Source organism: Bison bison, unplaced genomic scaffold, assembly GCF_000754665.1.
Source record: "Bison bison bison isolate TAMUID 2011002044 unplaced genomic scaffold, Bison_UMD1.0 scf7180017853239, whole genome shotgun sequence".
Lineage (NCBI taxonomy): Eukaryota > Metazoa > Chordata > Mammalia > Artiodactyla > Bovidae > Bison > Bison bison.
The window spans coordinates 19,888-34,604 of record NW_011483812.1 but is presented as its reverse complement, the minus strand read 5'-3'; the positions used below and the strand labels follow the sequence as shown (position 1 = coordinate 34,604).

Genomic DNA, 14,717 nt, shown 5'->3' with positions numbered 1-14,717 from the left:
GAAGACTCTTGAGAGTCCCTTGGACTGAAAGGAGGTCCAACCAGTCCATCCTAAAGGAGATCAGTCCTGAGTGTTCATTGGAGGGACTGGTGTTGAAGCTGAAACTCCAGTACTTTGACCACCTGATGCAAAGAGCTGACTCATTTGAAAAGACCCTGATGCTGGGAGGAATTGGGGGCAGGAGGAGAAGAGAACTACAGAGGATGAGATGGTTGGATGGCATCACTGACTCGATGGACATGGGTTTGTGTGGACTCTGGGAGTTGGTGATGGACAGGGAGGCCTGATGTGCTGCGGTTCATGGGGTCGCAAAGAGTTGGACACAACTGAGTGACTGAACTGAACTGAACCCTAGTGAATGTGTCTTACTGTGGTTTTGATTTATATTTTTCTAATAATTAGTTACACAGAACATCTTCTCATGTGTTTATAGGTCATTTATAACATGTATCTTCAGAGAAATATCTTTTCAGTTCCTTTGCTTATATTTTAATCGTTATTTTCTTATTGAATTGTAAAAGTTCTTTATATATTGTGATATTAATCCCTTATCAGATGTGTGATTTACACATATTTCCTCCCATTCTGTGGACTTTTTCTTTTTAAATTTATTTAGTTTTGGCTGCATTGGGTCTTTGTTGCTCTGTGCAGGCTTTTCTCTAGTTTTGGTGAGCAGGAGCTACTCTCTAGTCACAGTGTTCTGGCTTCTCATTGTAGTGGCTTCTCTTGTTGCAGAGCATGGGCTCCAGGGCATGGCCTTCAGTGGTTGTAGTGCAGGGGCTTAGTTGCTCTTCAGCAGCATACGGGATCTTCCCAGACCAGGGATCATACCGGAGTCTTCACATTGCAAGGCAGAGTCTTAACTACTGGACCACGGGGGAAGCCTCTTCACTTCTCTCAATAATATCCTTTGATGCACCAAACTTTTAAATTTTGATGAAGTCCAATTTATCATTTTTAATAGCCTGTGCCTGATGTCACATTTTAAAAATATCCCAAGATCATGAAGTTTTTCTCCTGTGCTTTCTTCTAAGAGTTTTATAGGTTTAGCTCTTAAATTTAAATCTTTGACCCACTTTTTAGTTAGTTACTGAATATGGTGTTGGATGAGAGTTTGACTTCGTCTTTTACATGCTGGGATCCAGTTTTCCCAGCACCATTTCTTGAGAAGATTGCACCACATGGAAAACCTTTTCTCCTTTAAATGGCCTGGCACCTTTGTTGAGAGACATTTGACCATATGTGAGGGATTATTTCTGGGCTCTTTATTCTGTTTCATTGGTGTTTGATATGTCTCTACAGTCTTTTAATTATTACAGCTTGGTAGTAAGTTTTGAAATCAAAAAAGGTGAGTCTTCCAACTTTGTCCATCCTTTTCAAGATTGTTTTGGCTATTCAGGGCCCCTTGAGATTCCATATGAATTTTAGGATGGGTTTTTCTGTTTCTTCAAAACCATCATTGGGATTTTGACAGAGATTGCATTGACTCCATTGATCACTTTGGGTAGTATTGATGTCTTCATGTTAATCTGTGGACGTGAGGTGTGTTTCCACTTGTTTGTGTCTTCTCTAACTTCTTTCCTGGTGAGGGCTTCCCTGGTGGCTCAGCTGGTAAAGAGTCTGCCTGCAAATGCGGGAGACCTGAGTTCGATCCCTTGGTCAGGAAGATCCCCTGGAGAAGGAAATGGCAACCTACTCCAGTATTCTTGCCTGGAAAATCCCATAGATGGAGGAGCCTGGCGGGCTCCCGTCCATGGGGTCGCAAAGAGTCGAACATGACTGAGTGAGTAACACTCATTTCTTTCAGTCACATTTGTAGTTTCAGTGTACAAGTCTTTTGCCTTCTTGGTTAAATTTGTTCTTAAGTATTTGATTCTTTTTTGATGCTATCATAAATGGAGTTGTTTTCTCCGTTTTTTTGGGTCATTTATTGCAGGTAAGTAGAAATACAGCAGATTTTTGTATCCTATAACTTTGCTGAATTTATTGGCTCTAACAGGTGTTTTGTAGATTCTTTAGCATTTTCTGGATGTAAGATCTTGGTCAGTAATGTCTGACTCTTTGCAACCCTGTGGACAGTAGCCCACCAGGCTCCTTTTCCATGGAATTCTTCAGGCAAGAATACTGGAGTGGGTAGCCCCATTCCCTTCTCTAGAGGATATTCCCGACCCAAGGATCCAACCCAGGTCTCCTGCATTGCAGGCAGATTCTTTACCATCTAAGTCTTCAGGAAAACCCATATTAGATCATTTGTTGTCGTTCAGTCCATTAGTTGTGTTCAACTCTTTGCAACCCCATGGACTACAGCAGGCCAGGCTTCCCTGTCCTTCATCCCCCAGAGCCTGCTCAAACTCATGTCACTGAGTCGGTGATGCTATCCGACCATCTCGTCGTCTGTCGTCCCTTTCTCCTCCTCCTTCAATCTTTCCTAGCTCCAGGGTCTTTTCCAATGATCAGCTCTTCTCATGTCAACTTCAAATAGATAGTTTTACTTCTTCCTTTCCAATCTGGATATTAAAATTTCTTCTTGGCTAATTGCTTTGGCTCGGACTTCCAGTATTCTGTTGAACAGAAGTGGTGAAAGCACTCATCCTTGCCTTTTCCTTATCCTGGGGAAAAGCTTTCAGTCTCAGCACTGAGTGTCAGGGGATCACTGGGTCATATGTGGTCTTTATAGTACGGAGGAAGTTCCAGTGTCTACCTAGTTAATTGAGTATTTTTATCATAAAAAAGGTGTTGGGTTTTATCAGATGCCTTTTCTGCACCAACTGAGATGATTGTATATAATTTTTCATTTGTTCTGCCAGATTGCCGGATGGTAGTGACTGGTGTGCATTTGTTGAGCCATGTTTGTGTTCTGGGATGAACCCCTCTCCATCATGTGTGTAGCCCCTTACCATGAAGCTGCATGCGGTTTGCCTGGGTTTCATTGGGATTTTTGCCTCAGTGTTCATAAGGGTCTTGGCCAGTATTTGGCTTTCCTTGTGGTCCTCGGCATGTCCTAAGTGGTGGTTTGTCTGTCTTGCAGGTGGAAGCCGTCTCGGATAAATGGGACGATGACAGCAAGAGCCACGGTGGGGGGCTGTCTGACCCCAGCCCCCGGGTGCTGATCGGGTGTGTGACCTCGCTGATGGACCGCGCAGGCTACATCAGCCAGACCACGTACTTCTCCCTGGAGAGTGTGTGTGAAGGTGCGCTGGGCAGGTCTCTGCCTCACATTTACAATTAGTTTTTGTGGTTTTTCAAAAATGTTCATGAATAGGGTTGAGGTGACTGCTCGCATCACTGAAAGGGCCACGTCTGGGCTCCCTCTGGGAGAAGGCTTGTGGGGGCGTGGCCATGAGCTCAGGCTCTGGCACTGGCGACACACTGCCCCTCGCTCTGTGTCGTTTGTCCTGCAGTTGCCGACTCCGGGGTAGCTGTTCCTTTTCCATAATTGTTGCTCCTGATCTAAGACAACAGTGTCATAAATGCACAGAGGTACTGTGATTTGTTTTTTTTAGGTGTGTCCAGTGTAAAATAGGACTTGGGTTTAACCTGGTACTTTTCCGAGAGCACATTTTTAATTCCATCTGGTTTTAGTTGGTCTTCCTAGAGGCACAGGGTAAAGAATCCAGTTTCCAATATAGGAGACACGAGAGACCGGGTTTGATCCCTGGGTTGGGAAGATCCCCTGGAGGAGAAAATGGCAACCCACTCTAATATCCTAGCCTTGAAAATCCCATGGACAAAGGAGCCTGGCAGGCCACAGTTCATGGAGTCGGCAGAGTCTACTCGACTGAAGGACTGAGCACACACACATTAGCTAATCTGAGATTCTGTTTTTATGCCCAAAGAAATCATTTGTCAGCATCATTTTTTGAACAACTATTTATTGTATGCCTGCTGTCTCCACTGGTGGGCAGGGAGCAGGGCAGGAGACCCAGATGAGTGGGCCCTTGCTCTCCCTCCTGAGGAGAGACAGTCCTGTACATGCTTTATCCTCAGGCAGGACTTAGAGGAGCCTGGGGAGAAGTGGGGTTGGGGGAGCTAAGCTCAACACCCTGCTGGGCTGTGCAGTCAAGGGGCCCTGCCCCCTGTCTGGATGACTCTTCAGTGACCGATGTGTCCAGTCCAGGGACCAGTTTTCATCTACCCGCATCCCTGAGGTCCTCAGAGTGTTGCCCTGAAAGCCTCGACCCAACACCCGGTCCCTGCTTCCTGGGGCTTAGCCCAGACCTCTGACCTGCGGCCCCACCTCAAGGCTGGACCCCTTTCCTCAGGTCTCCCCCTGCTCTGACCCTAGGCCTGCCCTATGTGGACCAGCCAGCCTTGCCCTCTGCCTTCTGGTTGGGGTTAACCTTGGGGGAGCGTCAGCAGACAGGGTGTGGGGGTGAGGTGGGCTCGGCATCCCCTTGCTGTGGCGGCCTGCCCGCGGCTTCACTCCTCTCCTGTGACCACACCAGCGTGCCCGGCAAGCGAGTGGCCAGGCCGGCACACAGTGGAGAAGAGAGGGGCATGCAAATGGGTTAGGTTAAATCATTTTTAAATGTCTGTGTGTGTGTGTGTGTGTGTGTATCTCGATTAGCACATTTATTTTATTATATTGGTGGGCCTTTACTGTTACTCAAAAACTATCTGCAATGCTAAAAGTCTTTCTAAGAAAAAGAAAATGATACCTGGGTACATTAAAGAAAAGTAAAACAATTTAATCTTGATTGTGTAGCCATTATATTCTTCGTGTGTATTAATATCTTTTCACTTCTTAGCAGTCCTAATGCCATGTCACTGGTATTGTTCTGAGAAACGTACATTTTTCAGTGTTATCTTAGCTTCATTTTTTCATACAGTGGCCTGGAGTCTTCCTCAAAGCTGCATTTTATGGTCGATGAACTTGTAAGTGTAGGCACCTTTGATGGGCTCTCCTCGTAGGCTTTTGTATTCTCAGTCACTAGGTTATGTTCAACTCTTTGCGACCCCCGTGGAGTGTAGCCCACTAGGCTCCTCTGTCCATTCGATTTCCCAGGCTAGAATGCTGGAGTGGGTTGCCATTCCCTTCTGCTGGGGATCTTCCCAGATCAGGGATTGAACCCCATCTCCTACATTGCAGGTGGATTCTTTACCACTGAGCCACCTTTTAATTAAGGAAATACTAGTAAGCTCAAAGCAAATTCTGCTGAATGTGAGTTATTAACAAGTCTGGGTTTTTTCCTACTGAAATATCTTAACTTTTTTAGCCCAGATGTTTCACAAGTATTAGTTTTTACCTCTGTAAGTACAAAGGTATTCAAATATTTTCATGAACTAAAATCTGTCAAATAAGTCATCTCTGTGATTTTATTTTTAATCTTACACCAAATTTGGAACCTGTAAACTTGTTGTAGGCCTTGATGGTTTTAACTTATTCATTGCTGAATATCAGTTTATCCAACTAAAAGTGAGGGCTTGATTGAAAGGCTCCTTACACAGGCGGTCGGCATCATGTCCAGTGTTCAGCCCTGAGCTGAGCCATCACACAGGGTCTCCCTGCTTCAGGTTCTCTGTGCTTCTGTGGGAGCGGGTGTCACCATGTCATGTTTACAGGCTATATTCTCAATAACTGCAGTTCACAAAAGTTTTAAAACTGAAGGTTTTTTTTTTCTTTTGTTCCATCTCCCGCTCAACCCCCATCCCTCCCCACCCCTACCCTGCCATGTTGCACAGCTTGTGAAATCTTGTTCCACAATCAGGGGTTGAACTTGGGCCTCACCAGTGAGAGCACTGAGTCCTAACCACCGGACCACCTAGGAGTTCTGTAAACCCGAAGATTGTTTGCTTCCACGTTTACTGAGTAATTAAAAATTGCCAACTGATTTTGAACAAACTGTAACCAAAATTTAGAGCTCTCACCTGTAAAAGGTGGAAGGAGCACCATTGTAGGGTTGATTTACAAAGCACTTCTTCAGAGGTTCAACCATTCGTAAAATTCAGACTGCCAGCAAGAGGACCAGGCCAGCAGGCCCTACGATCTGTTCATTTTAACCCTGGCTTTGCCACGGGCTCTGAGGCTGCGTTGCCTGCGTGCTCTGTCAGTCTCCATGGCTGCAGCCTGTCCTTCACTCACTGACCAGCACAGCATGGGGGAAGGAAGGCCTGGGCCTGTGGGCACGTGGTGGCTCCCATACGTTGTTACCCCACGGGATTCTCAGCACGCAGGGAGCTTGTTTCTGTTACAGTTCCATCAAAACTTGCACTTATGTGCGTGATCATGGTAAAAGCAAATAATCTTTTCTCCAGTGTTGGGTTTTTAAACTATATTACAGTAGCATTCACAATAACGTCATATATATCTCCTTCAACAGAATGGTCTTCCAAAATCTTTACTTTGATTCCATGATTCTGATGGGGCAAAAAATGAACTAGTTTTTTATTTGCTTCACTGTTTTTCTCTTTAAAATAACTTTTATACAGCTAACACAGTAGTAGTTATTGCTTCACTTCTCGTGTGTGTTGGAAGATACAGAATTAAAAATTAGCAGAATTATGTCAATTATTTGATTAATGAAGGCATGGCTTACAAAACAACAAGTACAGGTTTCTCAGTGGCGTGTTAACTTGTGGTTCTGGGCATCATCTTCCTAAAAAACTCACCGACCTGGAAGCTGGTGCCCAGGAGCTGTGTCTCCTGTGGGTTTGTGCTGCCCGTGCCATGCTGGGTGGCCCCTGGTGAGAAGCAGTGTCCGTAGATGTTTGGGCTGCTTTGTGCTTATCATCAGCTTTCTTGAGAAGCAAACTCAGTATTTTATTAGGCACTGTTGTCTTCTCAGCTTAATAAAAATGTTTATTACAAAAGAACCAAAAGATTATCAGCAGGTATAGCTCCACCACGTACCGCAGCGGCTCAGCTGCTGCCTCACGTCCCTGCTCTTGTAGTTCCCCACTTTCTGCCTGCCCCGCCGCTTCCCAGGCACACTGAGGGGACACGGAGGGCTCCCCTGCCTGGGCTGGGGCGGACGCAGCTGCCCAGGCCTCGGGTGTGGATGCACCTCCCTGGTTGCCTCCCACGCGCCCCTGATGAGGAGGATTGGGGTGGGTGCTCCTGGTGTCTGATGGAGCTGGCAGACGAGCGCCACGAACACCCATGCCTCCTGGAGCTTACCTCGCAGTTGTCAACCACAGTGCTTGGGTATATGCATGCTATATATGTTGCTGGTGCTGCTGCTAAGTCGCTTCGGTCGTGTCCGACTCTGTGCGACCCCATATATGGCAGCCCACCAGGCTCCCCTGTCCCTGGGATTCTCCAGGCAAGAACACTGGAGTGGGTTGCCATTTCCTTCTCCAGTGCATGAAAGTGAAAGTGATATCACTCAGTCGTGTCTGACTCTTAACGACCCCATGGACTGCAGCCCACCAGGCTCCTCCGTCCATGGGATTTTCCAGGCAAGAGTACTGGAGTGGGGTGCCATTGCCTTCTCTGATGCTATATATGCATGTATGTATAATTGTTATATAAGTATAACATAATATGTATACCTGTGTATCATATAGCATACAATTACATATAATTATGTATTACGTATGATTACATACAGTACATAGTTGTATATAATTAACATACATAATATATACTTTATATATACATGTAGTAACAATGTTCTGAAAGGTAACTTTAGAGTCTCTTGTACACTTTAATGTTTCAATGTCACCAAGTAACTTGCCTGGTTTCCCTGCCTTGGAGGTTTCGAGCCCTGCAAGGGAGACTGGGTGGAGGCTGAGTACTGGATCCGGCCAGGCACATGGAGCAGCGAGGCCATCTCGGTGAAGCCGCTGAGGTACAAGCGTGTGGACCGGGTAGGTACCGGGCCTCAAGTGTCCATGGGTCCTGGGTGCACCGGGAGGTCAGGTTAAGTGACAGTCCGTCTTGGCCAGAGAAGACCCTGACTTCTTACCAAGACAACTGGAGGCCGGCCTGCATGCTGGCATAGTTAAATTCTAGGTCACAGGGTACTCAGTGTTAGTGGCTGATGGTGGGACCCAGGGAGTGGGTGTGGGCTCTGCCTGTGCTCCTGGCAGAGCTGTGGTCTGGGAGTCGGGACTGGAGCAGAGGAGGGAATCAAGTCTGTGAGAGGAGGTGCAGTGTGCCCCGGGCTGCTCCCGCGGCCCCGGCTCCGGGCTTCTGCCTGGCCTGCACCATCTGGGGCGTTGCTTCTCACCGGAGAGCAGGCCCGCGCCTCCCTGGCCACGGCAGCCTGGCCTCCGGTGCTGGTCTCTGCCCCACCATGCACGTGCTGCCAGCCCTAGTGTTGTGCTTGCAGGTCTGTGTGTCCAGCCTCTGTGGGAGGAATGGGGTGATCGATGATTGCATCTTCTTCACCTTGGACTCCCTGAAGCTTCCAGAAGGCTACACGCCGCGCAGGCATGATGTGGTCAGCGTGGTGGTGGTAGAGAGCAGCCAGTCCTGCTACGTGTGGAGGGCGCTGTGCATGACTCCGGTGCAGACGTGGTGAGGAGGCGGGGGCGGGCCCAGCGTGCGGCTGAGCGCTGGCTCAGCAAAACGAGATCCCCTGAGCCGGCGGCTTTCAGGGTGACCTCATGGGCACTGAGGGCTCTTCATGGTTGGCTGAAGGCTGAGTGAAAAGTGGCCCGTTGAGCCTCAGTCTCATGCTGATGATCTTCATGTTTTCCTGGGTTTTGTGAGTTGTACTCTTTCACACATTGGTGTTTCGTAGAACATGTTATACATGGCAGATTTTTAGCGTTACTGAATTTGCTGTATCCGTATTCTTCTCTCTGTGTCCCAGACCACCTCCAACACGTGTTTGTGAGCACTCCAGGCCCTCCCGAGCTCAGGTTTGAGCAGCAGTACTGCCCTGCATCTTGCCTGCCTCTGCTCTTTGTCCCTAGTGCTCCCTTAGCAGCACTTTGCCCCTAGCGCAGTCCCTTAGGACTGCTCCTAAGCGGTCCTGTTTGTCTGGTGGTCTCACAGAAGCAGGGCATGTGTGGGAGGAGGGTCTGTGAGCCGCAGGGCGGGGAGCCTGTCTCGGGAGAAGTGGGCCACCGGCCTGGCCAGGAGGGTGTGCTGCGGGTAAGCTGTGGGCAGAGCAAGGGACATGGCAGGCAGCTCTGCCGTGTCCAGATCACCTGGTGGGCACCTCCTCCTGTCCCACGGGGCTTGTTCCCCTTTTGGAGAATGACTTGGCCCATCTGCGGAGCAGTGAAGCGTGTGAGAAACATTGCCCTCGCCCCTACCAGCAGGGAAGCTCAGGAATTCTGGCTTCAGCCTGTCTGACGGGCCCAGGGGTGTGAGGACCACCCCTGCCACAAGATCGTGCTGGCCACCAGCTGCTGGAGCAGAAGCCAAGGCCCTGCCCACACAGGTGTCATGGTTGCTCAGAACCTCGTGCCACTCTCAGGAGACCCCAGGTCATTGAGACACACGATTCCCTGACTGTCCTCTTTATGCCACAGTTAACTGGATTCCTGCTGGCTGCGGGCAGGGGCGGGCCGTGGGAGGGTGGCCGGGACTGGCCCAACTGACCATTCAGGAGAAACAGCTGCCAGCATGCCCTTAGGGCCAGTCTGTCCATCAGAAGGACTCTGGGTCCCTACTGCTCCACCTGTCTGCCTCTCCCCAGCACTTCCCTTACCCTGCGCTGCAGCTCTCTGTCTCCAGAGGACTCACGTCTGCTGAATGGGGTGGGTGGGGGCGTGGGCAGGGGCTCCCTGGCTGTGGGTGGCAGGCTTCAGGCGAGCCTCCTTTGGGCCCCAGCTGCAGTGGCCTCTGCTCCATCCAGGGAGGGGAGCTGGTCCCGGGAGGGTGATGACCAGTCATGCTCCCCCGCGGCCCCTCGGTCTGCTGGGAGCAGCTGTCCTCACAAGGAGCCGTCGGCCCAGCATGTGATCCACGTGTGCCGTGCCCTGTGCTGCTGCCCTGGCCCTGCTTCCTCCTGAACTGGTCCTGCCTTCAGGCTGTAGCCCCACGTCGAGGATGCTGCCCTGCCCTCAGACCCACTGTCCCCCACCCACTCAAGGGTCCGAAGGCCAGCATCAGCGCTGTGTGTGCGGCAGGGCCTGCGCTTCTCCAGGCCCGGCCTGTGGTGGTGTCCTAGGCCTGCCCCCAGGCTCTGGGTGGGTCGAGCCCATTAGCCAGTTCTCCGCAGCCCCTGGGTGGTTGGCCGGCTGTAGGACAGAGGACCACCCCCACAGCACGCTGGGCTGGGGGGAGGCTCGGCAGGGCTGGCTGTGCGGCCAAGGAGGGGAAGACGGGGAACGAGGAAGACAGGAGAGGGTGTGTGACTGAAACGGATCTGAGGGGGCGGGCAGGCTGAGGTCGAGGATGTTGCCGGTGTGTGGACAGGGGCAGGTGTGAAGGAGCCCATTTCTGAGTGGCACGGAGTGGGTCAGGGATGGGAAGGAGCTGCGAGTGAGTGGTGGACACAGCACCTGCACTTCACAGCCGTGTCAGCACAGAGGGAACAAACGGTCCCTCCTCAGGAGGGCGGCATCTGCTCGTTTTCTGAAGATAAAAATTCTTTAGTTTCAGATACTCTGAAGCCAGACTCTTTTTCCCAATGAAATGGGTCCCTGACAAGCCAAGCGCCTCCCTGCAGCCGAGGGGAGGGTCTGAGGAGGAGTGCTGAGTGCCCTTCCCTCTGGGTACAGGGGGCTTGGGTCTCTGGGGAACTCTGGTGGAGGCGGCCTGCTCTTAGACCCTCGGGGTCACTGCGGGCCTCCTCTCCTCTGGAGTCAGCAGGCTTGTGGTTTCTTCGTGAGGGTGACCTGCTGTCCTGTCCAGAGGTCCTCAGGGTGTCCTTCCACGCCGCCTCTCTGGGGCTTGGCTCCGTGTCGTGCCCACTGTGGCTGGTGCCGGCCAGTAGGGCAGGGCCTCCGGACGCCCCTGCCCGCTGACCTGACAGCATCCTCTGGTGCTTTCTCCAGGGACTTCTCTCCCGCCACCGAGACTGCCGAAGAGGTCTGTGGAGCCCTTTTGCTCAAAAACAAAGGTGATATTGAAGTCACACGGATGACAAATTTTGGAACTCTGAAAGAAGGAGAAAGCAAAAATATGGTGATTTGGGTAGAGTAAGTTTGCCACTCAGAATTACACCACTGGGTTTAAGCTGTGGCGGAAGAGTTTGTGTAGCGTGAGCTTTACTTTCCCTGTTTGGTTTTCGCTTTATGTCTATCTTTCTAGTTTTTCCGCCCTGAAGTAGCCTTTTCACTTACAGTCGGTTAGAAGTACTTTCAATTGTCATTCTCTTATACATTGAATTCTGTTTTACGGTAATAGTGTTTTAGCTTTAAAAATCCTGTCTCTGTTCACAGCTAATTTTCCTTTTCCAGGAATAAAGGAGACGTTCCTCAAAACTTAGTCAGCTGCAAGCTGGGTGGCTGGGATAAAGCTAAACAGTTCAGATTTCAGATGCTGGATAAAGCCCAGGTGTGCCCCGAAGTGTATCCTATTTGTGTTCCTGAGAAGGAGAAGGATTTTGCAGATAAAAATAGTAACTCACTAGACAGCTGCGGGGAAAGCAGAACCTGGCAGACCCTGGAGAGCAGTTCGGTGAACAGCAAAGAAGTCTCTTCAGGTAGCCGTCTCAGCTGTTACCATTGGATCAGCCGCACCAGCACCTTCAGGCCAGGAGCCGGCGCAGCTGCTCCAGGGTCTGGGCTGGTGGGTGGCAGTTACTCTGGTAACTCGGGGCTAACAGCTGGAGACTCGCCCAGTGTGCTTCAGACGAGCCGCTTCCTCTGAACGACCCTACACTGGGGAGAGCCTGCCTGTGCGCCTTTGCCTGTTGGGCACTGTGTGTGCTAGGCCCTTCCAGCAACACCACCTCGGTCAGAACAGCTCACGTTTGGTCCAATTTTAGATTTAAATTTCATCTCCTAGGTGACTGTGCCTGTAAAGGAGAAAATGGAGTAAAGGAGAAGAACATACCACAGAAGCAGGTGACAGAGTCCGAACCCAATGGGCTCATCCCTGCAGGGGGAGAAACTCGGATCGTGATCACGTGTGATGCAAAGTACGTGGCTGGAGGGTGTGGACGGAGTTGACCTTAGGGCATGTGCACATGCTCTTGTTCTGTCTCACATGTGGTCCTTCTGGGTGGGATGTTGTGAAAAGGATTGGTGGTTATTTTGGTGGGACAAAAATCACAAGGAAAAGCACTGGAGAAAACTGGTCCAGTCCAGGGGGCGAGTAGGGGTACCCACTGAGGCGCTTGTACCCAACCCTGACTCCTGACTGGTGGAGGACATGAGCCCCCTCAGCCCAGGGAGCCAGTGCCCCCGTGCCTGCCTTTAGCGCGCCCTGAGCCCTTCCTGCCCCTCCCCTTCCACCCAGGCAAGCTGGCCAGATGGCGGCTCCTGAGCCCTTGTGGGCCCTTCCCCTCTCTGCCTCCTCCCCTGTGTCCAGAACGCTGGGCTCTTACTCCCCAGTCACCTGTCAGCTAGGAGCTTGGGTGCAGCCCTTCTTCCTTCTCTCATCTCATCTACACCTGCTGGTTCTGCATTGATCCAAGGGTGGCTCTGATGAGATCAGCGCCTCGCCTCAGGCTGAGGGTGACACTGTGCACAGAGGGCGTCCTCGAGTGAGCAGTCAGTGCTGGTGCCTGTGTAGCCCTGTGATGTGGCCTGGCCTCGAGCAGCAGAGGGACATGGGCTACAGGCAGAGGGAGATGGCATCTTGTGTAGCACAGCTCAGACCACTCTTGGGAACACTGGACGTGTGTTTCCTATTCTTAAGTCTGAGAATCACAAACAGTACTATCTTAGGTTTGTGATTTTATCTTATACTGTTCCTGGGGTTCTCAAGGCAAGAATACTGAAGTGGTTTGCCATTCCCTTCTCCAGTGGTCCACATTCTATCAGACCTCTCCACCATAACCTGTCCGTCTTGGGTGGCCCCACACGGCACGGCTTAGTTTCACTGAGTTAGACAAGTCTGTGGTCCGTGTGATCAGATTGGCCAGTTATCTGATTGTGCTCTCCGTCTGTCTGCCCTCTGATGCCCTCTCTCAGTACCTGCTGTCTTACTTGGGTTGTGGGGTATCTCTTCACGGCTGCTCCAGCAAAGCGCAGCCGCTGCTCCTTACTTTGGACATGGGGTAGCTCTTCTCGGCTGCTGCCCTGACCTTAGACATGGGGTAGCTACTCTCGGGTGCACTTCAAGAGTGAGTAAGAGTGAATATTGACATTCTAGGAATCAATAAATTAAGATGGACTGGAATGGGTGAATTTAACTCAGATGACCATTATATCTACTACTGTGGGCAGGAATCCCTTAGAAGAAATGGAGTGGCCATCACAGTCAACAAAAGAGTTGGAAATGCAGTACTTGGATGCAGTCTCAAAAACAACAGACTGATCTGTTCATTTCCAAGGCAAACCATTCAATATCACAGAAATCCATGTCTATGCCCTGACCAGTAACACTGAAGAAGCTGAAGTTGAACAGTTCCATGAAGACCTATAAGACCTTCTAGAACTAACACCCAAAAAAGATGTCCTTTTCATTATAGGGGGCTGGAATGCAAAAGTAGGAAGTCAAGAAACACCTGGAGTAACAGGCAAATTTGGCCTTGGATACAGAATGAAGCAAGGCAAAGGCTAATAGAACCAAGAGAACACACTGGTCATAACAAACACCCTCTTCCAACAACACAAGAGAAGACTCTACACATGGACATCACCACATGGTCAACACTGAAATCAGATTGATTATATTCTTTGCAGCCAAAGATGGAGAAGCTCTATACAGTCAACAAAACAAGACCAGGAGCTGACTGTGGCTCAGATCATGAACTCCTTATTGAAAAATTCAGACTGAAATTGAAGAAAGTGGAGAAAACCACTAGACCATTCAGGTATGACCTAAATCAAATTCCTTATGACTATACAGTGGAAGTGAGAGATAGATTTAAGGGACTAGATCTGATAGAGTGCCTGATAAACTATGAATGGAGGTTCGTGACATTGTATAGGAGACAGGAATTGAGACCATCCCCAAGAAAAAGAAATGCAAAAAAGCAAAATGGCTGTCTGAGGAGGCCTTACAAATAGCTGTGAAAAGAAGGGAAGTGAAAAGCAAAGGAGAAAAGATAAGTTACAAAAGCAGGGTAACGGTAACTTACCTGAGGTAAGTTAAAGGTAAGTTAAATAAGCTATTCCAAAAAATAGCAAGGAGAGATAAGAAAGCCTTCCTCAGTGATCAATGCAAAGAAATAGAAAGAAACATTAGAATGGGAAAGACTAGAGATCTCTTCAAGAAAATTAGAGATACCAAGGGAATATTTCATGCAAAGATGGACTCAATAAAGGACAGAAATGGTATGGACCTAACAGAAGCAGAAGATAGTAAGAAGAGGTGGCAAGAATACACAGAAGAACTGTACAAAAATCTTCATAACCCAGATAATCACGATGGTGTGATCACTCACCTAGAGCCAGACATCCTGGAATGTGAAGCCAAGTGGGCCTTAGAAAGCATCACTATGAACAAAGCTAGTGGAGGTGATGGAATTCCAGTGGAGCTATTCCAAATCCTGAAAGATGATGCTGTGAAAGTGCTGCCCTCAATATGCCAGCAAATTTGGAAAACTCAGCAGTGGCCACAGGACTGGAAAAGGTCAGTTCTCATTCCAATCCCAAAGAAAGGCAATGCCAAAGAATGCTCAAACTACCGCACAATTGCACTCATCTCACACGCTAGCAAAGTAATGCTCAAAATTCTCCAAGCCAGGCTTCAGCAATATGTC

General features: G+C 49.6%; 1 protein-coding gene across 1 annotated transcript in view; it reads left to right on the top strand.

The window, feature by feature from the left end:
- Window positions 1–3,028: 3,028 nt before the first annotated feature.
- Window positions 3,029–14,717, top strand: part of LOC104998789 (putative helicase Mov10l1) — a gene marked incomplete at both ends in the record, with an annotated part of 24,101 nt that continues 12,412 nt past the window's right edge. The window contains 6 exons of the mRNA XM_010854148.1: window positions 3,029–3,191; window positions 7,697–7,809; window positions 8,274–8,461; window positions 10,897–11,040; window positions 11,302–11,546; window positions 11,852–11,984. Of these exons, the coding sequence (XP_010852450.1) occupies window positions 3,029–3,191; window positions 7,697–7,809; window positions 8,274–8,461; window positions 10,897–11,040; window positions 11,302–11,546; window positions 11,852–11,984 (986 nt within the window). The remainder of the gene's footprint in view (window positions 3,192–7,696; window positions 7,810–8,273; window positions 8,462–10,896; window positions 11,041–11,301; window positions 11,547–11,851; window positions 11,985–14,717) is intronic.